Source organism: Scardinius erythrophthalmus (genome assembly GCF_964197995.2).
Source record: "Scardinius erythrophthalmus genome assembly, chromosome: 1".
NCBI lineage: Eukaryota > Metazoa > Chordata > Actinopteri > Cypriniformes > Leuciscidae > Scardinius > Scardinius erythrophthalmus.
Genome location: NC_138221.1, coordinates 31054451 through 31081412, shown reverse-complemented (window position 1 = coordinate 31081412; position 26962 = coordinate 31054451). Strand labels below are relative to the sequence as shown.

Sequence of the window (26962 nt, the reverse complement as noted above, 5' to 3'; positions counted from 1 at the left end):
CATATTTTACTCTTTTGTACGCTTGTGATGTTTTTCTCTTCGCTCTTCTTTCTATGTTCTGCGCTTGCTCTTCCAAATGTTGCAGTTCGAGTTTCATGTAAATTAGGGCGGGCTTAAGCGTCACCATTGGTCCACTAGTTCTAGATTGACAGATACTCCTCTAGCCAATCAATCGAAGAGGGGAGTTGACGTCACACCAATGCGACTCGTGGTACAAGCTGTTTATGTTTGTACAATTTCTTCAATTCCATTATAATATACTAAAATGTTATTTTTCTAATACTTTTACATACTGTTCAATTTCTTATTTGTGCTTTGATATGTGCATTTATTAAATTAATTATTTTCGCTTGGCATACCAGCGTGATTGCGTCACCGCCATAGACTGTAAAAAAATAGGTCACCGCACACTTCAGTAGGTGGTGCGCGCCCGTGATGCACTTCATTCTGAGTAAATATAACAACAAAGAAGCACTGCTGCACTCTCTTTTATTTCATTTTTCTTTAATCATTATACTCCTTTTCAGGAGTGCTACACTTACAAGGGAAGACGGCAGTTCAATTTAACTTTACAAAGACTTTCAAGCAGTAAAGCTATCTGAACTCTGGACATAAATAATTATATTCATTTTTTTTTGAGATACATGAGAATTTTAATGTGCACACTGGTAATTGGTGTTAAACAATATTACTTGGCTCATGATGTCAATATGCTAAGGCTGCTGTAAGTAAAACATCCTGCAATTATGAAACACTACAATTCGTTGCAAAAACTAAGTTAAAAACGGCCATTGTCTGAAGACTTTAGGACTTTGACCTGTCGCCGCTACGCATTGCCTACCTTTTTTTATTAACCTCGCCAAATTTGACAAGATTATTGAAAATGATTGTGTTACAGAGAAGATAGAGAAACCAGTTGAATTTAATACAGTGATTTATTACAAACTTACTGTGTTTACTTACATAGCTACATAATTGCATATTACTTTAGAATTAATGTTTTAAATATAGCTTAAAATTTGAATACAGCAACATCTCCATCAGCGATAGGTAACGTTGTTTCTAGAGTGCCGCAGCTGTCCTGCAGAGTTTAGCGTCAACTCCGATTAAAAACCTCACCTGTCTTAAATATCCTAAAGACGATGATTAGCTGGTTCAGGTGTGTTTGATTAGGGTTGGAGGAGCTAAACTCTGCACCCAGGACCGACATTACACATCCTTGTTATTGATTAAATATTAAAGTAAAACGGCCAGTAGGTGGTGGCTGCTCGGAGAAGATCGACGCTCGCGGTGCCAGGTCAAGTGCATTAGAGGTGAATGATGGATCATCAGACAGGCATAACTGTAACAGGTCGTTGTTAGGATGACGAATTTAACTATACCATATTGCCAGGTATACGTATACCGGCAACAGTTTGAGTTGCAGGCACATGCAGTTTAAAGGTGTCCTGTTGATGGTCGTCTTCCCCTGTATAACAAGTAAGCATCAGTAGCCACGAGTCGCATTGGTGTGACGTCAACTCCCCTCTTCGATTGATTGGCTAGAGGAGTATCTGTCAATTTAACTAGTGGACCAATGGTGACGCTTAAGCCCGCCCTAATTTACATGAAACTCGAACTGCAACATTTGGAAGAGCAAGCGCAGAACATAGAAAGAAGAGCGAAGAGAAAAACATCACAAGCGTACAAAAGAGTAAAATATGAGCAGAAAATGCAAGAAAGCACAAAGTACACAGTAATAAAACCATACTTTTTAACAAAGCATGACCATAAGTTTAAGTTTTGTGCAAAATAACTTTTAATGTGTTTAAAGTTTTTATTCATGCTTGTTATTTCTTTATTCACGCTTATTATATTTTGATCCGTGACCACGTTGTTTGCTATTCTGATCATTTTGCATTCTTTTTTTCAGTTTGTGCAGTATATTTTTACATGTGTTTTTAAATTTTTGATTCACGCTTATTATTTTTTTATACGCGACCGCTATATATTTGGCGGGAATTTGATCCCATACTGTAGCGGTATCCGATTATAGATAGATTATAGATAGACCTGCCATTTTCTCTATGATCCTGGCTTGTTTCTTCACCTGCAGAACTTCTGATGATTCGGCTGCGCAGTTCCGCCTGGCACTGAGCATGGGCTGGCTTATGCAAATTTTTAGAGGCGTACATATTAATGATCCCAACTGTTGCGTCACAGTTGGTGTTATGTGGAGATTCGCCTGTTTTTCAGGGGTGTTTTTCAAAAACGAGATTTAAATAAGAAAGAGAAAACTATGGTGTTTGAGACTCACTGTATGTCATGTCCATGTACTGAACTCTTGTTATTTAACTATGCCAAGATAAATTCAGTTTCACATTCTAGGGCACCTTTAACTGAGGCTCTACAGCGATCTGTCCGACACATTCAAGAGCCACAAAACGGTATTGTTTACTTTTCTTTAAAAAATTACCAAATTTGAAAGTTGAAGTGTTTGAAATTACCAAATGAGACTTTGTTTCATATCAAAAGCTGGTCTGTCCTGTCTGCCAGCGAGTTGTTAACGTTAGTGTCCTCTGAAGTAGTTTGGGGAATAAAAAAAATTGCACGAAGAAGAACAGCAGAGATGGTATTGGAGACATGTAATGTAGTATGTATGTAATACAGAGATTATGTATTTATTTATGTTAATATCTGCGCAATTAATGTGTAGTAATATCTGCATTTGTGTATACTTGGCTGCCTGTAAGAAGATATGTAAGGGATCATGTAGAGCGAGGCGGTTGTATTACATGGCTACCAACAAAATAAATCAATAATTTGACACAAAATATTGATTTAAAAAGGAGTTTATTTATTTAAAAACTATTGTATTGCTTCCGCTAAAGAAAATAATCCGTTCCGTCTCTACGGTTAAGTCCTGCGTCCATAGCAACGCTCTGTTTTTCATGGCAATGGTGTGTTAACGTTATACTTAGCAGCGGCTGTTATCAAGAAATAACAGACCGCGTTATATATTAGAATTCAACCAAGCCATGTAATTGTAATAATAATAATAATAATAATTATAATAAACGTGTTTAGTTTTATATAGCATTTGTGCTGTGTTGGACTATGATGTCGCCACTGCGTCAAAATATTTGTCAAACGTCAGTGCCCCCCCGCCGATGACCCAATGCCCCTCCAGTAGATCTGCCCTGGCGCCGACTCTGTCAGATCATAATTTATTCATACTGCAATGCATGATGGGAGCCATGAATGAGTTTTGATTGGTGGCACCCAGAATGCGCTGCAACATGCTTTATTATTGTCACCATTGTTGAGATTCACAGGCTGAATCTTGATGTCTGTGTGTCTAATTAAAATGTTTTGAACAGAACTTTTAAGAAATATTTTGGATTCTATAGAAAATGCTACAAATCGTATGCTATAAAACCACCAGGCTGCTACAATCAACAAGGCAAACCTAACTTCCTAAACTTTAGTCCCCTGTTGTAAGTCGCTTTGTATAAAAGCACCTGATAATTGACTGAGTGTGAATAACTTTAATGTTTCAGGTCAAATGATGATTATGTGAAAACAACATCACCTGATCACCTTTTATCTTTGTTCATCTGGGAGTTATAACTCAAATACAACAGCCAGACAAAATCTAAAGTTAGTAGTTTAAGGGTCAAGAGCCCAACTAAAGCAAACAATTATCGCCATAATGGTGACTTAAAATTTGATTTCTCCTTCAGTGATTCTGCTTGTTAACATCAGGTGTCTTCAATAATGCTCAATCATCACTCAATTAATCACTTCATTATCTCATTCATTTTAACACTCTTCAGTGTTCATTTAACACTCATATTTTAACACTTTAGTTTTTGCTGTGTAGGATAACATTCTCTGAAAACATCCTCAAAATGTTACAGTTAAAACGTTATATCTTAGTTTACATTTAACCTTATAGAAACATTATTTGGAATGAGAAAACATCCTCAAAACATTCTTTGAACATTACATTCAAATGTTTTCTTTAAAACATTAACCAAACTTGTAGGGAATGTTAGCCAACGTTCCGAGAATGTTCCCTGCTAGCTGGGATGTTAGCCTGGCAAGCCAGACCTACATCAAGATGTTAGGTGTGGCCAGAGGCGGCGTCAGCCAATTTTGCCGGGGCTTCAGCCCTGAATCTTTTGAGTGTAGCCCCGAATGTATTTTGAAAAGTTGACTGACAAATATGAAACCGGACAATAGTAAACCCCCGAAATCATATGTTGCCTAATTTCATTGTGCTATGGCTTTGTTGTTGTCTCTGACGGGTGATTGTTGAAATCTGTCTCTCACACAGAAATGCACCACGTGAGCGATTTAAGCCTATCCAAGCTCATCTCCAGGATTTGCGCGCAACAGAAAACATTCTCACAGCAATAAAAAATAAAATAACGTACAGTCTTCTGTCAGACCAGATGTTGTCAGGCTATATGTCAGTAAAACTCAGAGAGAGAGAGAGAGAGAGAGAGAGAGAGAGAGAGAGAGAGAGAGAGAGAGAGAGAGAGAGAGAGAGAGAAAACACCTTTAGAGAGAGTGAGACTGTTTTTTTAATTCCTAATTAAATGTTAATTTCTTCAAAAAACTGGGTGTTTAGAGTTGAGTGTGTACCTGCAGAAAAGGGCATGAAAGCATCTCTCTTGACAAGCTGGCCCTTCTCATCTAGGAAGTGTTCTGGGTAAAAGCTGTTCGGTTTCTCCCATTCGCTTGGATCCTTCAAAACAGACGTCAGCAGAGGAATGACAGTGGTACCCTAGAGAATGGAGAAAAGACAATGTTCAAGATGCACATAGCATCTTTTCTAGGGCTAAATATGTATTTTTCTGACTGACCTTCTTGATGAAGTATCCATTGAAGTGAACATCACAGCTGGTCTTATGAGGGAGATTCATAGGCACAATATTAGCCAGTCTCTGGGTTTCATGAATCACAGCATCTGTATACGGTAGGCTCCTCCTGTCGTCCACCGCTGGCTGACGTCCACCAATCACCCGGTCAATCTCCTCATGAACTCGATCTGCATTATGGCATATTTTTGTGTTTTACGAATCAAATGAATTCAGCTGATGTGATTTTTTTTTTTTTTTTAAACCTTCACAAATAAACATCAGCATGGGAATATAAACTTTAAATACTGTGTTTTTACCCTGTATATGAGGGTATTTGGCCATGAGCATCAAACCCCAGCGCAGAGTCGTTCCTGTCGTGTCAGTACCAGCAGCAAACAGATTTCCCACCGTCACAAGAAGATTCTCCTGGTGAAAGTGTGTGTCCTTCTTGCAGGATTGCTGACAAGTAAAAAAAAATCCACAAAGCCCAAATTTATACTTTTTATAAAATCCTACGGAAAAAATATTTCAAAGTTCTTCATTGATTATAATACATTAAAAATGCATTCAAAACTAAATAAATTAGACAATTGAAACATTGAAATTCATTCAGGTGTAGTTTACTCTTTAATATTTCTTGAGTTATAGGCATGCAAACTTCCCATTTCTGAACTTTTACCCTTGGCTTATGATACAACAAGGATTGAAAAAGATTGTACTAATAGAACTACCAATCTGTAACACCTTACAATAAGGTCTCATTAGTTAGCATTAACATTAACTAACAATGAGCAATACCTTTGTTACACTAATTATTCATCTTTTTTAATGTTAGTTAATAACAATAGAACTGTTTCTTGTTAGTTCATGTTTAGTTCATGTTAACTTGGGTCTATTAAATAATAATTAGCAGATATCTTTTCATTTTAACAAAGTGAATATGGAAAATAACATCACATACGATTAATTAAATGCTTTAGAAGTTTTTTTCATTGTTAATATATGATGAATAATGTAGTTAACTAATGGTAAAAAAAAAAAAAATCTTATTGTAGTGTTCCCAAATATATTCATATTTCATTTTAATTTAATAACTAAGTTAAATAAAATAAAATAAAAATAATAAGTTTTATATACTATTATTAGTTTTATACTTTATTTTTAAATTAGTTTTTATAGACAAGCTGATGATTACTTTTCACTTTCTCCTGTATTTCTATGGAACAAGGTGATTTCTGTACCTCATCACTATGTTTGCGGATGAGAAAGGAGTCGACAAACCCTCTTCTGTCGTGTGGATTCAGAGTCTCCAGCAGTCCAGTGATCAACCTCATAATTTCTGCTCTATTTTTCAACACATTTCTTACAATAATCCTTTTGCTTTTGAGGAATGGACCCAACCACGGAAATATATTATAAAGCTACAAGTACACACAGAGAGGAAAAAAAATGCATGTATTAATGATTTTTTTTTCTTTTTTTTTTTTTTTATGAAGTCACCAAATACATACAGTAAAACATACTTCCATACCGTTATAGAAGCTGATCCACTAACTTGAATATTTTCATTTGCCCTGTCGACCATTTCTGTGAATTGTGGGTCTGTGTATTCAAATCTACTGCCGTACACAATAGATGAGATGATGTTTGACACAGCGTAGTTCACAGGCTGTGTTGTGTCGAAGGGTTTCCCTGTGAAGAGAAAACAAATGTCTCTCAATGGATTCTTTAAAATAGCATGATTACAGAAATCCATAAATGTGTTTCAGCTTGTACCTTCAAACTTATCAAACTCTCCTTTCAGATACTGAATTTCCTCTATGATTTTCTCTTCACTTCCTGTCTTGCCCATCCCGAAGTCCCGCAGGTTGCTGAGAGCGAAGCGTCGCATCTCTCTCCAGTTCTCTCCATTGGAAAAAAGGATTCCTGATAAACACAGAAAGAACAAACCATTCACAAGTCTAGAAATGAGAAAGTCTGGAAAATTCCCAATCAGACATTTTCTTGCATTTGGCTGCATTAAAACTCCAATTGCAGTAGCAACAATAAGCAGACTATAGATGTAAGCAGACTATAGATGCAAGCAGCAATTATCAGGGCCAAGCACAATGAACACGATAAGTAATGCCGACATGGCTGGGAGCATCAGACCAACTGCAACAATGAGCAATTAAAGACATATTGAGACCATTTTAGGCAAAATGGCTGAAAAAATCACAAGTACAATCATTTGATTTAATGGTTTATCACTTTTGACCAATAGGTGGCGCCATGACTAAATTATTGTGGTGTGGTCTGAATAAGGTGGCAATAACACCACCAGCAAAGTTTGGTGTCAAAAAGCCAAAGCATTGCAGAGATAAAGCCGTTTTGGAGTTTTGAGTCATTTTGCATCATGACAGGATGTTTGGCCAAATATGGCAAAATTGGTATGTTCTCGGCATGATCCATGGAATCATTGGGTCTGAATTCATTACAATAGGCTAATGCAATCAAAAGTTATTAGCATTTTTTGGAATATGCTGGGGAAATTCATGCTGCACCTAATCTAAAGAGATTTTTGCCCAAAAGTTCAGAAGTTATAAGCAAAAATAGCCATTTTTCATATCTACTTCATATCTACATCTACTTTCATACCACTAGAAGGAACTGCGCCAAAATTGCCCAAAATATTTCGGAAAATTTTAAATCGCAGAAATATTTTAATGACGTCATAGGGATAAAATCGTCTTGAGCCAAGGAATCAGAAGAAAATATATATTCTGTTTCTAGGCCCGTTCACACCAAGCACGATAACTATAAAGATAACGACAAAGATAACTATATATGCGTCCACACCAACGAACGATAACAATCTTTTTATTCTAAGCACGCGCTCGCGCGCCCCATTTTAAATGCGCGAGACCTTTAAATTAGAATGGATTCTGATTGACTGTCAGTGTTTTATCGTTTGACAGCTGAAAAAAAAAATCGTTCTGAAAGTGATCCCAACGATATCGTTCCTCATATCTTTATCGTTATAGTTGTGGTGTGAACTCTGTTATTCTTTAATATGGAGAACGATTTTTAGAATTATATCTTTATCGTTATCTTTATAGTTATCGTCCTTGGTGTGAACGGGCCTGTACAGTTCAAATGTTATTACAGTTTTTCTCGATTGTTTACACACATTTTCTGAAAGCACGCCTCATATTCTCAGAACTCTACACACAAATCCAAAAACACACACACAATGGGCAAAACCCCTCAATTCTCCTGCAAAATGAAACTTTACATTCAAAACAATGTTATTTCTTCTCAAAATGGTATTTTGTTTTCAAATGACACACACAAACCATCATATGAATATACATTTATAAGAACCAGTTGAACACTGATGTGCTCAATGTAAAACACTATGATGAATGGAAAACACTTCTTCTCCATTCATCATAATGACTTAGGCCTTTTTTTGTTCAGTTTTACACTTTCTACAGACAGTACATACATAAGTGTGTTGTAAAATATCTGAGAATATTGTTTTTATACTCAGAACACACAAATACACGGTAACAAATATATTTTATTTTTCCCACAAAAACAATGTACACAGTGTACATCCCAACCAACACAAAGTAGGACATACAGTGGTCTACATACAAAACAACAGAAGAATTTACTGTATACAGTTACAGTAATAAAAAAAAATCCAATGTTGTCATCCATTGCTCCATTGAAGAGATCACCTGTTGCCCTTTTATGCTAAAGCTCTGGGGTGCGTTCTCCGAAACTACCTTAACGCTACGTCGTTCTTAAGTTGTACCTTAAGAAGTACCTTATCGTTAATACGTGGTTTCCGAAACCTTCTTAGTTAAGTATATCTCCTGCAAGTCATACGTTCGTAAGGTTGGTCTGGAGCGCTCTTAGCTATACCTTATCGCTGCTGACAGTTCATACCGCTAGTGGCCACCACTACGCAAAAAGCTTTTTTACATTGCAGTTTAATTACACATAGGCAATTTTATATGAACATTTAATATAAAATCTGATTTAGTGTTAAAATTACATTTTTACTTTACTTTAAAATTTTACACATAAAATACTTAAGTTGTTATAGCCTACACCCAGTGTATGGAAGTGTTTTCATTAATAAAGTTTCCATACACTAATGGTTGTTAGCTTTTTTAATTACTATCCTGAGGCACATCAGCTGGCGAACCATTTGACAGAAAAGGCTTAGGAGTCTACAGTATATAAAGAAAGATGAGTTTACACAAACTTTATAGCTATGGCAGCGAGTACTTGTTTTAAATCAAAGACGGCGCCGTCCGCGGAGCCAGTTAGTGTATGTCAACTACATGGCTGGTGGATAATCAGCAAACGTTGTGGAGAAAATTAACACACTTATGGCCGTGAGGGTTTGGGATTGCACACTTTCTAAATTATAAACACATACTCATATTTATTTCTGCATGTACATATTTCAATGAGCCCCGATAAATGCAGTTTGTACTATTTCTAAAACGCTTCTTTATAAAGAACATTGTTTTCTCAATACTTTCCCTATACCGCTGTGAAGGAAAAAGCGCACAATCGATCATCGAGGCATCGATATCAACCTATTCAGTGCCTCCACCATGGACAGCGCCTGCTAAGGTCGAACTTAAGAAGGTTTACCTTAAGCAACATCCTAAGGTATAGTTCGGAGAACACACGTAGGAAAGGTATACCTGTAGTTAAGGTGTACCTTTTGAGTCTTCGTAGCGCGCTAAGAGACAACGTTATCGGAGAACGCACCCCAGATTGCTATTGTAAAACTGTGTGTGACGAGTGTTTGCCCATGTGAAGAGTCTGTGTGCATATTTGAATGGCAGTGTGTTCCTTGTGAAAACAAGAGATTTTCTGCATGAAAATTGTGCCAAAAGCAGAGAATTGTGTGTAGTGTTTTGAAAAAAGTGTGTTTTAGATCTGCAATTTGAGTGTAAAGCAGGAATTGTGCTTGTAGTTTAGCAGAATTGGCTCAGGGGGTTGGTGAATGAGTTACATGTTGTGGTCATTGTGTCTCAAGTACCAGAAAATGTGTGTAAACAATCAAGAAAAACTGTAACATAAACATAAGTGCAAATTTGGACAGTTGGTGGCGCTAGAGGGATTGAGTTTGAGATACCAAACTTGCTATGGTGACATTTCAGACTGTCCTCAATTAGTGTGCTAAATTTAATAACTTTCCCACAAGCAGGTCTATGTGGTGCCATAGACTTCCAGAGCAGAAGAATAATAATAAGAACGACAACGATCACCTTTGGTGCTTGACCTCTAAAAACTAACCAACACAATGAGATGCCAGCACATGATCACAGCTTTCATTTATGCTACATAACAAACAGCATAGCACTCAACACACCTGGGGCCAGATTTACTAAACAGGGCAAATTAGCATGAGAGCGCAATCCCAAAAAAGCACAGATGGGAGTGGAAAGTTCTGCATGTGATCTACTGATGACGCACACATTGAAGAATACAGACACAGCCGGATCATTTCCATAATGACCAAAACAATCTACCAAGAAAAGCACAAATGGTTTAAGACATGCTTTTTTTTGTGGTAAATAATGGAGCAAATACAAGTAAATTGAGCGTTTGAGCGTAAACCTTATTAAATCATCTTGCATGATTCATTTAAATACTTTCCTCTCAAAAATTTTACTTCTGAAAGAGAAACTCCTACAAATGAATATGCAATAATGTCAGCAGCAAAAATAACTGTGCTCACGCTTTTTCAGTGCTAATTTTTCACTGTGTGTCTTTAGTTAATCCTGAAAGTATTTTTTTTATGCCAAAAAATGGTTTGCCGCAAGCTGTAAGCAAATCTTGCCCTTGGATGGTAAATTAAGAACTGATTTAAATGCAAAATTCTTACCATGACCATCGGTAATTATCCTGAAAGATGGTGTAATATCTCGCTCCCCAAACTCTTCTGCGTAGTTCACAAGAGCTTCTTTAACAGTTTTGTGTCCAGCTAGTACCACAACTTTTTTAGGACCCAAAAACACTTGGAAAACATTCCCGTAATTTCTGGACAGCTGGAGGACACAAAGAAAGACATCTGTTAAAATGTTTCTATAATTGTTGAAATGTGTCTATGTCAAGTTCTCACCTCACAAAGGGTGTCAAAGGGTCTCTTGAGGTCAAGGGACAGCAGGTTCCCCAGCAGCGGCAGAGGTTTGGGTCCCGGTGGCTCTTTTCCCTCTTTTTGAGATGTGGAGTCACAGGAAAGTCGATAAAAAAACAATAACAGAAGAAAAGCACCCAGTAATGTAACTGTGCTGTAATAATTCAGCATAGATTCAACAACAACCATTTTTCAAGGCTGCACAAATGTTCTGCTGCATCCAAACCCTTGTGATGCATACATATGGGTGGAACCTCTAATGAATCCATGGAGAATGTATCATTCAAAACAAGGTAGCCATGAGAATACAGAGCTGTTATGGTTGCCACAGCTTCCAGATACATGATACCCTTCAATTAATAAATGAACAATACATTCAAGTACTAAAGCCACAGCAGCAAGTGTGCAATTTAAAGAAAAATATACATAATTTAAAACATCAGAGCTAATTCAAATAACATTTTTGGATTTGTATGACATATAGAAAGATATTGTGATTTACCGGGCTAGGCACACACTTGCATGACTATTTAAACTTTTATTGATAAGCAGTTTAAATAGTTATTGCAACTTGCTGCCATTTTTTCTTCCACCACATGCACTATAAAACCCTTTTTCTATTTATTTGGCAATTAATCATGTAATAAGTGGGATAAAAGAAAAAAATATAAACCTACGTCTTTTTTTTTTTTTTTTTTTTTTTTTACCTGGGCTGGGCTTTTTTTATTTTATTTTATTTTATTTTATTTTATTTTATTTTTATTAATTATTATTTTTTTATTAGATTTCTGGGCAAATATAACTGTAACCGCACTGGCATTAGTAGTACATTTACATGCGTCGCGTCTGAACGCGTTGTTGTCTTTGGAGCTCTATCAATTTGATTTATAATTCTTGATTTTACTCTTTAAACTCACTTACAACAAACATTTTCCACTTTTCCTCACTGAGAAGCACTACTGCTCAAACCTCATAGTTACAACGCGGACTGTTGAGCAGACGTGTCTCAAGCCTGTTAGTGATCCAACGCTGGATACTCTTATAGGTTACTCCCGGGGATCACGGCTGAACGCGTCTTCTCAACACTCACTTACAAACATTTTTCACCTATCGTGCGTCTACTCTACACCCGTACCACTTAAAAGACGGATTATATCTAAGACGCTTGTCAGAAATTAGGATTAATTGATAGCATCACTGGTAGTGTCGTTGCTAACTTACTGTCCATCTGTTAAAATGGCGAATATATCAGATGTATGTAGTCTACCTTTTGGTGCAGGTGAGGACACATTTGAGCTGCACGCGGTACAGTCTGAGCTGGAAGCTGTTGAGAAACAGATCCACGACCTTTTAGTGAGACAGGCCGAGCTGAGAGACCGGCGTTTGGCTCTTGAAACATCACGCGCTGATGCTCACAAATCAGAGATTAATGTTACTAACCCGCTGACTCCGACCTCGCCTACTCCGTGCGTTACTCGGCATCGGTCCCAAGCGCCAAGGTCGCGATCAGCCATGGTCTCGTTCACTCCGGCTCCAACACGCCACCACGAAGCCTGGATATTTCCGCAGCGGAAGACGCGAGTCAGGTCTAGACCAAGACCCTCTCCGACCCTCCCGGTTTTCGAGTTATCCACACAAAACCGCTTCTCCGCTCTTCGCGAAACAGAACGCGATGCTGTGATCATCGGTGATTCCATTGTTCGGCACGTCCATGCTACATCAGGTAAAAATAAGGTGCACAGTCACTGCTTTCCTGGTGCTCGTGTTTCTGAAATCGCTGCTCGCGTTCCCGAGATTCTGAACGATAACGAGCGCGTCGGAACTTTGGTATTGCACGCGGGAGTGAACGACATCAGGCTGCGCCAGACGTAAGTTCTGAAGAAAGACTTCAGGAATCTGATGGATACGGTACGCAGCACATCGCCTGATATAACGATCATTGTGTCAGGACCGCTTCCCACGTACCGTCTAGGACATGACAAGTTTAGTAGATTATTTGCGCTTAATGAATGGTTAATGTCATGGTGCACTGAGCAGAAACTGCTCTTTGTAAATAATTAGAAACTGTTTTGGGAGCGTCCTAGGCTTTACCGTGCTGATGGCTTACACCCAAACAGATTCGGATCGGATCTTCTGTCAGATAACATCTCCAAAATGTTAAATACCTTTTGACTAGTAACCAAAAGTCCAAATCATAGTCTCTGCTGCACCAAATTAACTGATATAAATACTAGTGTAGAACATTGCATAGAAACTGTGTCTATTCCTCGTTTAGTGCGATCAAATAATAAATCTACTGCAGGATCTAGGAAAAATCTAATTGTTATTAAAACAGAAAATGTTGCTATTAGTAAACAAAAACAATATCTAAAGCTAGGTCTTTTAAACATTAGATCACTCACACCTAAGGCAGTTATTGTAAATGAAATAGTCACAGATAATAACTTCGATGTACTTTGCCTTACTGAAACCTGGCTTAAACCAAATGATTATTTCGGTCTAAATGAGTCTACTCCATCAGGATACTCCTATAAGCACGAGCCCCGTCTGATTGGTCGTGGCGGCGGTATTGCAACTATCTATAGAGATATTCTCAATGTTACTCAGAAAACGGGTTATAAGTTTATTTCATTTGAAGTACTTGTACTAAATGTTACGCTCTTAGATGATAGAAAAACATCCCTATTATCTTTAGCCTTGGCTACCGTATATAGACCACCAGGGCCTTACGCTGATTTCCTAAAAGAATTTGCAAATTTTCTCTCAGATCCATTGGTCAATGTCGATAAAATATTAATTGTTGGAGAGTTTAACATACACGTAGATAATCAAAATGATACGTTAGGGGCTGCGTTTATAGATTTATTAAACTCCTTTGGGGTTAAGCAAAACGTTACCGGACCAACTCATCGTTTTAATCATACACTCGATTTAATTATATCACATGGAACCGATCCAACCGATATAGATATCATTCCGCAAAGTGATAATGTAACTGACCATTACATGGTAACTTGCATATTACGTACCCCGGTAATATATCATGCTGCGCCGCGTTATCGTTTAGGCAGAACAATCCTTCCATCCACCATAGATAATTTTTCAAATTGCTTATCGGATCTGTCTCAGCTGCTGCCTGAACCTAAACAAACAGATGAACTAGACGAACTAACCAGCACTATGAGCACCATTCTCTCTGGAAAATTGGATATTGTTGCACCTATGAGACTAAAAAAGGTCAGAGAGAAAATTAAAGCACCATGGTACAACAATACTACTCGTGTTCTAAAGAGAGAAACCCGTAATTTAGAGCGTAAATGGAAACAAACTAATTTAGAGGTTTTTAGAATCGCTTGGAAAGACAGTTCGTCACGCTATAAAAAGGCCCTAAAAGCGGCCAGGGCTGAGCACCTCCGCAAACTAATAGAAAATAACCAAAACAATCCTAGGTTCTTATTTAACACCGTGGCTAGACTAACAAATAAACAAGCGTCACCTGAACAAAATATTCCGTTACAGTTTAGTAGTAATGATTTCATGAATTTTTTCACGGAGAAAATAGAAAACATCAGATCCACAATTGTAAACGTTCAATCTTCAATCGCGCCTTATAATTCAGCCTCGATTATCACCCCGCAAGAACAATTACAGTGCTTTACAACTATAGAACAAAAAGAGTTAAATAAACTTATCATTTCCTCTAAAACAACAACATGTTTATTAGATCCCATACCAACTAAACTATTGAAAGAAGTGTTACCTATAGTGGAAGAGCCTCTCCTCAATATTATTAACTCGTCTTTATCTTTAGGTCATGTTCCAAGAACATTTAAACTGGCAGTTATAAAACCTCTCATTAAGAAACCACAATTAGACCCAAATAACCTAGCAAATTATAGACCCATTTCAAATCTTCCTTTTATGTCCAAAATATTAGAAAAAGTTGTGTCTGCCCAACTGGGCTCTTTCTTGCAAGAAAATGACACCTATGAAAAGTTTCAGTCTGGGTTCAGGCCGCATCATAGCACTGAAACTGCGCTTGTTAAAATCACAAATGATTTACTCTTAGCTTCTGACCAAGGCTGTATCTCAATACTAGTTTTACTTGATCTTAGTGCTGCGTTCGATACTATAGATCACACAATACTCTTAGATCGGCTACAAAACTATACCGGTGTTCAAGGACAAGCATTAAGCTGGTTCAGATCATACCTATCTGACCGCTACCATTTTGTCTATTTAAACGGAGAAAAATCGATCATAACTCCAGTAAACTATGGAGTGCCGCAAGGATCTGTGTTAGGCCCTCTATTATTCTCAATATATATGCTGCCACTTGGAAATATTATAAGGAAACATGGAATTAGTTTCCATTGTTATGCTGATGACACTCAACTATATATTTCATCACGGACGGATGAAAACGCTAAATTATCTAAATTGACAGAGTGTGTTAAAGATATAAAAGATTGGATGACGCACAATTTTCTTTTATTAAATCCAGATAAGACTGAGGTAATACTTATCGGTTCAAAAAACCACCCACAAAACCTCTCACAATACAACTTTAACATAGTAGGGTGTCCTGTTACTTTATCCTCTACAGTAAAAGACCTGGGTGTTATATTAGATTGTAACTTGTCTTTTGAAAATCATATTTCATGTTACAAAAACAGCCTTTTTTCACCTTAGAAATATTGCTAAGTTACGTAACATGCTATCAGTTTCTGATGCAGAAAAGTTAGTTCATGCATTCATGACCTCGAGACTAGATTACTGTAATGCTTTATTAGCTGGTTGTCCTGCATCCTCAATAAACAAGCTACAGTTAGTCCAAAATGCCGCCGCTAGAGTTCTTACTAGATCAAGAAAGTTTGACCATATAACACCAATTTTATCATCACTACATTGGTTACCTATAAAGTTCCGTATTAATTACAAGGTATTGCTACTGACTTATAAAGCCCTAAACGGCTTAGCTCCAGTTTATTTAACGGATCTTCTATCGCCCTATAATCCATCGCGCTCTTTAAGATCACTAAATTCGAGGCTTTTGGTCATACCTAGGATATCCAGATCCACCAAAGGAGGGAGAGCATTTTCACATTTAGCTCCAAAACTCTGGAATAACCTTCCTGATACTGTTCGTTGCTCAGATTCGCTCTCCCAGTTTAAAACTAGATTAAAGACACATCTCTTCAGCCAGGCATTCATATAATACTTTTAATCTTACAGTTAAATCCGGTCTCTACTTCATAAACGCCAGAGGAGAACTGGCCCCCGACTGAGCCTGGGTTCTCCCAAGGTTTTTTTTTCTCCATTAGGTCACCTGATGGAGTTTTTCGGTTCCTTGCCACTGTTGCCTTTGGCTTGCTCAGTTGGGGATACTTAAATTGATTAATCGATTCAACAGTGCTATTGATCTGCATTACCAAACGTGGATGTTTTACACCAGAAACAAACACTGATGTACTATTTTATTTAATTCTGTGAAGCTGCTTTGATACAATCTGTATTGTGAAAAGCGCTATATAAATAAAGTTGACTTGACTTGACTTGACATTTAACATTTAGCTCAAATGATCAATAGGGAATTTTAATAATTAATCTTGAATATGATTAATATTTTGCATATTACAGTTACATTAATTTATTCGAAGTTGAAAATAGATCGATTTGTATATATGAATAATCAGTCACAACGAATTATAATTCATCATTCATATATCAATAATCCTATTTCAGATCGATTATGAGATAACCCTTAATGGAAAATTAATGTAATTATCGAACAGTTGTTTGTCCCGCAAACGACCATAAGATTAACTTACTAACTTTCTCAATAAAGTTATCACTTCTTATAATTTCAAAAAGCAATAGCTTCTGGCCATGAAACCATTCTTTTTGTCCTTATAAAATTGAGGTTACTAAACCATAATCAAATTGTAAAGCCTGTAGCTCAGGGGTGCCCAATCCTGCTCCTGCCGATCGACTGTCCTGCACAGTTCATCTCCAACCCTAATCAAACACACCTGAAGCAACCAATTAAGGTCTTCAGGATCACTTGAAAATTAAAGGCAGGTGTGTTTGATTAGGGTTGGAGATGAACTGTGCAGGACAGTCGATCGGCACCCCTGCTGTAGCTAGATCAAACATTTCAGGGACTCGTAATGTGAGAATTATAGACAGGATCAATCAAGTATATATGGAATTTTAATAATTGGACTAATACATTGAACTAAGGAATACAAAATACTACAATTTACACAAGTAAATATGTATGTACAGGACACGTAAACAAAATACAAGACTAAACGAATAACAGCCCAGTCAGCAAATTACCTTTGGCAAAGATGTGGGCCAGATAAACAGCTGAGCTGTGGCCCAGATTAGTTTGTGTTTGCCGGCCCAGATATGGCCCACATCTCCTTTGCCAGAACTGAACCTAAGGACTGCCATAACTCCACCAAGCATGAGCCAAATACTACAAATTCATGTGGCCCATATGTGGGCCTGGTATGCAACTTTAGTATGGTTGAGTTCTGTTAAAATCTACCGGCCCTTATGTGGCCCACATGCAGCTGACAGTAAAGTCTTAACTCACAGGTAAATTAAACACTCAACAACAAATGCACTCAAAACTATTTATTTTGACAAGCATTTAAATAATTACAGCTAAAGTGTTGTACTTAATTACAGTAGTATTCAGTTGAAAACATTTCATAAAAATAAATATAATTACAGCAAGAGTTGAATAATAATTACAGTAGTATTCAGTTGAAAACATTTCATAAAAATAAATATAATTACAGCAACAGAGTTGAATTTAATAATTACAGTAGTTTTCAGTTGAAAACATTTAAGAATACATAGAATTACAGCTACTCAGTTGTACTTATTTTAAGTAGAATTCAGTTGAAAACATTGAAGAATACAAATTAATAATATAAATAGCATTCAAAGCAAATTATTTACACCAAAGCTCAGAGAAGAGAGAAGTCTCCAATGAGGGTCGGCAATGTGTTGATCTTTTCCAGTAAGGGGATTCTGCCTGACTGCACCTGCAATAAAGAAGAATTTAAATAATGTTAGCAGCAATACAACCTGGAAGCTAGAGCTGCAGGATAATGAAGAAAAAAATAATTCATGTAAATTTCCTTTAACATTTTAATTGCAATTATTAACAAATTGTACACCTCTGAACTACCACTGTATGAAAGTTTTTTTCCAGTAAATTTTCAAAAGGAATTGCAAATTGTATTTTTCAATATGTGGGCCAGAATTATACCGTAATTCCTTATGACAAATTATTACGATTTTTAGAATACTTCTGCACCAATAACCGGTTAAAATTTACAGCACTGCATGTATTCTGCTTTTTTTTTTAAAGACATGCACACTCTAATGTAAAAACACACCAACACAGATAGCATTAATGTCATGTTTTAGTCCAAAGAGTCTACAAAAATAAGTGTTTTTTAACTAACACAAAGTAAACTCAAGATAATCCGCAATGATGCGAGACAATTTGGAAGCAGAAACACAAAACAATAATGGGCCAAGTACTGAATGCAAGGAGGAACATAAAGGGTTAGTTCACCCAAAAATGAAAATTCTGTCTGTAATTACCCTCAAGTTTTTCCCAACTTATGTGTTGTACGTCGGAGCGTAGACTCACTATTGGCCGACGCTGGTCATGTGTGGGATGCTGGCCTACGTTCTGACGTACAACACAGCTGTGCTGTTACACTATGTGAACTCACTTAGAGAAAAAATGAAGAGTTGAATAAAGTCGTTATTTTTGCTTGTTTTGCGCACAAAAAGTATTCTCGACACTTGATAAACTTAAGATTGAGCCACTGTATTCTTGGACTATTTTAACAATGTCTTTACTAACTTTCTGGGCTGGCAAGTTTCAATAATAATTTCAATAATAATAATAGTCACTTAAGTGAGCCACGGATGTGATCAGGTAATGACAAAAAAAGAGGGAAAACCAGAATAGCTAACCCCATCCCCTGTAATTATTATTAAATAATAATACTGTAAATACTGTAAATAATTTTTATTTATTTATAATGCATTCATAATAACAACAACATTACAATAATATTTCGATTGCTTCTGATAAACAATAATACACTTCATCCTTACGCATCGCTTTCTGTGAGGACTTTTACATGCTTTTCCCAAATCACTGAAGTGACCTCAACGTCCGAGTTAGCAGTAGCATTCACCGTCAGGCAAGTGTTATTTAAATAAACTCCTGATGTACTTACAAACTTTCTAATGCCTCGTTTTTTGAGCACAGAACCTATTTGTACTACTGTAGAAGTGGGCATTATTAGTGGAGTAATTTACGAGATAAACCTGGAGCCGTTAGCGCCTGCACTAAGTCATACGGCATGAATTTGTGACTATTACTATTACTGAGATAACAAAAATAAAAATACAATGTTCTGTAAAGCGGTTTTGAAAAGTTGTGTATTGTGCAGTGCAATACAAATAAAAGGGACTTCTAAAAAAGGTCTCACCAATGACAACTTCCTTTACGACCAGGCGTTGGACACCAATCTTCCCATTGACTTCTCTCCAATTCATAACGTGCCACAGCAGTTGTAAAAGTGCTTTTCAGCACTCTCCACACGGTGTTATCCAGGTCAAAGCCACCAACCAGACCAAGATAGGTAATCTGATAGGGAAAAAAAATTGGGTAAGTGGTTGAAATATGCATTTAAATAGACCACCCTATAAACTATTACTTACTCCATCTGAAACCATATTTTCTAGGTTTTTAATATGGAAATTATTGTCATTGCCCCAGCCCCACCCATACCGCACATTAGGGCTGGGCGGTATGACAGTATACCATAGCATGGTATATAATCTCTATCGTTAGAAATCAGAGTAATTATAAACATTTCCTGCCTCTTCCAAGCTTTATAATGGCAGTGAATGGCCGTTCAATTAATTGATAGTTAACAGAAATACAGCAATTCATTGTTTGTTCATGTAAGTTCACAGTGCATAGGCCTACTAAAGTTAACAAGTAAAATTTTTTATTTGAATGTGTTAGTAAATGTTGAAATTAACATTAACACATTAATATTATGCTGTAGAAGTGCAGTTCATTATTAGTTCATGTTAACAAGTTATTTTAATCAGGTATTGTATCGAAAGACGTTACAACTTTAATTTTAAAGAGGGAAAAGTCATGAGAAAAAGTCTTGGTTGAATAATATCATTTCAGAGTTAGATACATAAAAAGATAGGCTACATACAATAATGCACACGTATTAATGTATTTATTCTTGGCATTTTTATATTATTATGATTAGTTGAATGATTGTGAACACAAAATAGGATTTAGCCTAGGTTTTTTGACAAACAGTAACGTTACTAACACTGACATTGGACGGCGTCGCCTTAATTCACAAATAGGCTACTACACAATGACAAACTATACTATATGTGTACGACAGTGAGCTGTTGATTTATAAACAAACACATCTTAATTTAAAACGGCAAACCAGCGAACTGCTATAGCCTAAGTTAACAGTTAAGTTACATTAAACTGTATTGTAAGTTATAGCAGTAAACCCCTTCCTCGATGAAACGAATAACTAAATGCATAATAACATGCAATATTGACACATTGTGGTATATGGGGAAGGTTTTCTCTGTTATATTAGAATTGTCCCCTAGGTGGCGATGGGAGCTCAGCAGTCAAAATGGGATGTGTACAGCTAGCTGAAGAAGAGTCTGTCAGCCTGTTATGCTCTGTGTTTGCTCATGCCAGTGTGAAGTAAAGCTCTTTGCTAAACGCTACCTCGCTGTCCGTCTTCCTTGTATGAGTGCACAGGATACTACATTTGGCGACGAGGATGCTGGTGAGCTCGAAAGAGAAAGAACAATAAGAAGCTTGAGAGTACAAGTACGCTGAAACTCGACGGATGTCGGATGACGAGGAAGCTAACGGTAATCAAGACGTCGAGATGGCTATGGCAATGGTAGGAACACTTACTGCTTTTGACAGTCAGACCCAAACATGGGAGAAATATGTCGAAGTGTTGGGACATTTTTTCGTTGCCAATGGGATTGTGGATGAGGAAAAAAAGAGGGCAATATTGTTAAGTTCTGTGGGCAGTCGGACATACAGTTTAATGAGAAACTTATTGAGCCCGAATAAGCCTGGTGAAAAGTCATATAAGGATTTGACTGACCTGCTGCAGTCACATTATAACCCGAAGCCCAGTGAAATAGTCCAAAGATTTAAGTTCAATTCAAGGACTAGAGCAGCGAATGAAACTGTGACGGAGTATGTGGCAGTGCTACGAGAGCTCGCGCAACATTGTAACTATGGTGATAAATTGAAGGAAATGTTACGCGACAGGCTCGTGTGTGGCATAGCGGATGATCGCATGCAGAGGAGATTGTTGGCGGAGCCGGAGCTCACATTTGAAAAAGCCTTGAAAGTGGCGCTGGCCATGGAGACAGCAAATAGGGATGTGCGTGATTTGCAACTGAAAACAATGGAGGGCACCATGAGTACAACTGCATCCCAAGTGTTAGTGCATAATGTGGAGTCAAACCAGAGAGGGCCAGGGAAGGCAACACTGTTGACCTGTTACAGGTGTGGGGGTGAACATATGGCAAGAGATTGTCGTTTTATCAATGAAAAGTGCCATGGCTGTGGTAAAAAGGGACATTTGAAGAGAGTGTGCAGATCTTCGCCTTTTGCAGACCAGAGTTTTAAGGGGGGAGGAAAAAACAAGCAGTCGGTAGGAAATTTCAAAAATGATAAAAAGCAGTGGGCGCATCACATAAGGGAATTTCCAGAGAATGTCACTAGTGATGAAGATGTATTTACTATGTACAATCTAACAGAGCCAAAGTTAACGAAAGTAGACCCCATTACTGCACAACTTCACATAAATAAGAACATTGTGGAGTTCGAAGTGGATACTGGTTGTAGTGTGACGATTTTGTCAAAGGCTGAGTATGCCAAGTTATGGACCGCAGGGGGTGCACAAGAGTTGCAGGACTGCTCAATGACTTTGAAAACCTATACGGGCGAAAAAGTACCAACATTAGGAGCGGCAGAGGTTATAGTAAAGTACAACGGCCAAGTCAAACAGTTACCAGTAGTGGTTGTAGCGGGCCCAGGACCAAATCTGTTAGGCCGGGCATGGATAAAGGAGCTGGGATTGAACTGTGTTCGTATCAATAAGATGGAGCAGCCAGGATTGACATTGCAGTATGTGCTAAGGCAGCATGAAGAGGTTTTCAAGGAGGAATTGGGCACCTGGAGAGGCCCACCAGCGAAAATTTACGTTAAAGAAGGCGTGGCTCCTAAGTTTTATAAACCCAGGCCAGTGCCCTATGCGATGAGGAAGAAGGTGGAAATGGAGTTAGAGAGACTCATGAACCAGGGAATTATTGAACCAGTGAAATTCTCAGAGTGGGCAGCCCCAATTGTGCCGGTGTTAAAAGCTGATAATTCTGTGCGCATTTGTGGAGACTACAAACTCACTGTCAACCAGGTGTCGAAGCTTGAGCAGTATCCAATACCGAAATTGGAGGACTTGTTAGAGAAGATGTCAAGCGGTGAAAAGTTCAGTAAACTGGACCTGAGCCATGCGTATCAGCAAGTAATACTTGATGAGACATCCAAGCCATATGTCACTATTAATACACACCAGGGTTTGTTCCAGGTGAATCGTCTGCCCTTTGGGGTTTCCTCCAGTCCAGCCATATTCCATCGACTGATGGAGAGTCTGCTGGGCGGCATTCCGAACGTGGCTGTCTATTTGGACGATATTTTGCTGACGGGTCAGAGTGACCGAGATCACCTTACAACACTGAACCAGGTGTTAACGCGGCTGCAGGAAGCTGGTCTTCGCCTAAAGCGTAACAAATGTGTGTTCCTGGAACAAGAAGCAGAGTTCCTGGGTTATAAGGTGGATGCTTCTGGACTTCATCCTTTGCCACATAAAGTCCGGGCCATACAAGAAGCCCCAGCACCGACCAATGTCACAGAATTGAGAGCGTACCTGGGTCTGCTGAACTATTACAACAGGTTCCTGCCACACTTGTCAACGTTGTTGGCACCTTTACATGAACTGTTAAGGAAGGAAACCACCTGGAAATGGGCGGTAGAGCAAGAGAGAGCTTTTGAGGAGTCTAAGCGGCTCATGCAGTCATCGGATGTGTTAGTGCATTATGACAGCCAAAAAGATCTGATCCTGTCCTGCGATGCTTCTCCTTATGGAGTGGGCGTGGTGTTGTCGCATCGCATGCCAAATGGCCAGGAGAGACCGATCAGTTTTATGTCAAGGACACTAACGTCAGCTGAAGCGAATTACTCCCAACTGGACAAAGAAGGTCTGGCAGTGATATTTGGCATTCAGCGTTTCCATAAATATTTATATGGCAGAAGGTTTGTCATTTGCACTGATCATAGACCGTTACTGTCTCTCTTCAATGAGATGAAGGCTGTGCCTCAAATGGCTTCCCCTCGAATACAGAGGTGGGCAGTAACCTTGAGAGCGTATGAGTACGAAATGGTTTATAAGCCGGGGAAACATCATAGCAATGCTGATGCGTTGAGTCGACTCCCTCTACCTCAACAGGCTGGCAAGGAAGGACAGGAGGAACGGGTGCTGATGATGGAGAATGTGACCCTCGTCTCGGCAGCTGCGATGAACAAATGGACCGGCCGAGATCCTGTGCTGTCCAGAGTGGCGCAGTTCGTCCAACATGGTTGGCCGCCTCAAGACCGGGACCCAGCTTTCCAACCGTATGCTGTTAGGCAAACCGAGTTAAGTGTGCAAGATGGATGTGTACTGTGGGGCTCACGCGTAGTAGTGCCGCCACCAGGGCGGAATGCCTTGATACAGCAACTCCATCACGGTCACATTAGCATCACTAGAATGAAGGCATTAGCGCGAAGCTATTTCTGGTGGCCAAAGTTAGATGCCGACATCGAAGCTGTAGTTAAAAGATGTGTTACATGCCAAGAACATCGTAATTCACCAGCTCCAGCACCACTTCATCCCTGGGAGTGGCCGAGCAAACCATGGCAAAGGTTACACATTGACTATGCGGGACCATTCATGGGGCACCTGTTTTTGATCCTGATGGACGCTCATTCCAAATGGATGGATGTTTACCCTGTAACAACCTCAACTTCAGCCATTACGATTGAGTGTCTCCGGAAGAGTTTTAGCAATCAAGGAATTCCAGAAACCATTGTGTCCGATAACGGCTCATGTTTTGTGAGTGCTGAATTCAAAGAGTTCATGCAGAAGAATGGAATCGAACACATTACTTCTGCTCCTTATCATGCTTCCTCCAATGGTTGTGCTGAGCGCGCAGTCCAGACATTCAAGTCAATGATGAAGAAGGCGGGTGCAGGAAGCCTGACCACTAAAGTTTCAAGAGTATTGTTTAGTTACCGCATTACACCCCAGTCCACTACTGGGCTGTCGCCTGCTGAAATGTTACAAGGCAGGAAGTTGAGATCAACCTTAGACCTAATTCATCCGGACCGAAAAAGGAATGTGGAACGGAAGCAGTGCATTCAAAAGAAACATCATGACAAGCAAGGTCTAGGGAGGAGGTTCCAGGAGGGAGATGCCGTGATCACAAGGAATTTTAGTCATGGACCTAAGTGGATCCCTGGGTTCATTGCCAAGATCACAGGTCCTGTCTCCTACAAGGTCATGCTGGGAGATGGTAATATTGTGCGCAGGCACGTCGACCAGATATTGGCAAGCTCAGAAGACAAGGACTTGGCAGAACCCGAGATCATGGGACCTATGGAACCATGGAACCAGCCGTTGTCTGAATCGGCCGCTGCAGCTTTTACGGCGCCAGAGAGTTCCATTCAGGTCGACAGCTGTTTAGCTCCAGAAGCAGACACTACGGGTGTGGCAAGGTCTGTTTTAGAACAGGCCGAAACATCAGGGCTGGACATTCAACCTCCAGGTACTCAAATGCAGTCACAACCTTCGACTGCCGTGGTACGAAGGTCGTTGAGAACTGTATCAAAGCCCCGTTATTTAAAGGACTATGAGTGTTAAAAAAAAAAAAAAAAATTGTTTTTCACAAGAAGTGTATGTTGTAAGAGCTTAAGGGGGGAAGAATGTAGTATCCTGTGCACTCATACAAGGAAGACGGACAGCGAGGTAGCGTTTAGCAAAGAGCTTTACTTCACACTGGCATGAGCAAACACAGAGCATAACAGGCTGACAGACTCTTCTTCAGCTAGCTGTACACATCCCATTTTGACTGCTGAGCTCCCATCGCCACCTAGGGGACAATTCTAATATAACAGAGAAAACCTTCCCCATATACCACACACATAATGCTGCATATTTCATTTATAGGACTTTAAAATGCCAAAACATCACTTACCTGAATGTACACAGTCGTGAGGAAAGCAGAGTAGCCTAAATGGCGTCAGCTGGCCAGCGTCCCAGTCAAACTCGCGCCGTAGTCTCACTCCACCAATAGGAGGGAAGATGCATAGCAACCTGAGATGTGGAACGGCGGATGTTTGCCGCACTTGATTTCAGGATTCCTGTGTTTTTCCACGTATAAGCCAAATGTTTACCACAAGTCGGTGTTTCTCACTGTGTGCCATAGCTCAACCACATATGGTCCTCATGTGTTCGTTGTTATCTGGGCCATATACCTCAAAATCAGTTGTGAACCAAGAGAGCATTTCCCGCAGATTTTAAAGTTATGGCAAAACAAATATGGCTACGATTTGGCCCATATCTGTTCAGCCATGCCACATCTAGGCCATATGTGCCAGATAATACCCACATGTGGCCCAAATGTAATTGCTATCTGGGAGATGAGAGAGGGAGAGGATGAAAGGGAGAAAGTGAAACTAAAGTTCAGGATGAGAGAGATCACCGAAATGATCTCAGCATGGCAAAATCACAGGCAATGTAACCTTGAGAGACAGCAAGGAATCAAATCACATTAAAAGTTCAATAAACTTATCTTGCAAAATGGTTCTCTTTGTTGCTGAATAAGATCTCTTTTTAGAGCGGGCGTGTTTCCTCGTGTCTTTGGGGCGAGCAGACTCGTGCGAAGTTTAAAGGTTCACCGAAACGTGAAGTTGCCAGAAACATGATTCAGAGTTCATTTCCCTTTGTGGAGGGAGAAACGAATATGAAAATAAAACTTAGTAAAGAAAATAAAACGGAGATGAGGACTCCCTAAGGAGCCATGGAGCCAGGAATTCTCTCAGTGCTTGTGCACGTCCTTAAAGGCGGGCGTACACGGTGCGAGTTCGGACCAGGATCGGACACTCGGGAGGTCGTGAGATATTGCACACGTTGCGAGTCAGTTTAACTGATAATCGCGTCAATGCAGCTGGTACACGGCACGACTGTCCTGCACGAATTTTATCAGCAATCACGTGAGCTTTCGCGCTAAACACAGAGACCGTCAATATTGCATGCAGGCAAAGCTTCAGATAGAAAAAATGACAGAAATGTGTGTGCAAATGATTTGTTGTAAAGCAGAGAACAGTAGCCATTCAACATAAAAACTAGAGAGAGAGAGAATTATTATTTTTATTTTATTATTTTTATTTAATATTATTATTATTATGTTCTGTAGTACAATGTTCAAAATAATTTTCTATGCTGTGTTGATGCTTTGGCAATACAATTGTATTTTTGTCATGCCAATAAAGCTTTATTGAATTGAACAGAATTGAATTGATAGAAGTGTGTGTGTGTGTGTGTGTGTGTGTGTGTGTGTGTGTGTGTGTGTGTGTGTGTGTGTGTATGAGAGTGTGAGAGAGGGAGAGAGACAGTGTATGCGCACGCTGTATGGTTGCTGCCACTGAGGTATAGCCCCACGTGGTTGTGTATAATTTGGAAATAGGGGACAGCTGGTGAAAATCGGGCCGACTCCCCGAATTTTTTAAACATGTTTAAAG

The 26962-nt window shown here is 38.9% G+C and overlaps 1 protein-coding gene across 1 annotated transcript in view; it reads right to left on the bottom strand.

Annotated features, from left to right (window-relative positions):
- The window catches only part of LOC308698868 (cytochrome P450 2K1-like), a 43832-nt gene extending 32619 nt beyond the window's left edge, over positions 1–11213 (bottom strand). The window contains exons 1-8 of the mRNA XM_081379287.1: positions 10984–11213; positions 10747–10909; positions 6624–6773; positions 6379–6539; positions 6089–6268; positions 5165–5306; positions 4851–5035; positions 4630–4771 (exon numbers count right to left, since the gene is read on the bottom strand). Of these exons, the coding sequence (XP_081235413.1) occupies positions 4630–4771; positions 4851–5035; positions 5165–5306; positions 6089–6268; positions 6379–6539; positions 6624–6773; positions 10747–10909; positions 10984–11187 (1327 nt within the window). The 5' untranslated portion in view covers positions 11188–11213. The remainder of the gene's footprint in view (positions 1–4629; positions 4772–4850; positions 5036–5164; positions 5307–6088; positions 6269–6378; positions 6540–6623; positions 6774–10746; positions 10910–10983) is intronic.
- Positions 11214–26962: the final 15749 nt, after the last annotated feature.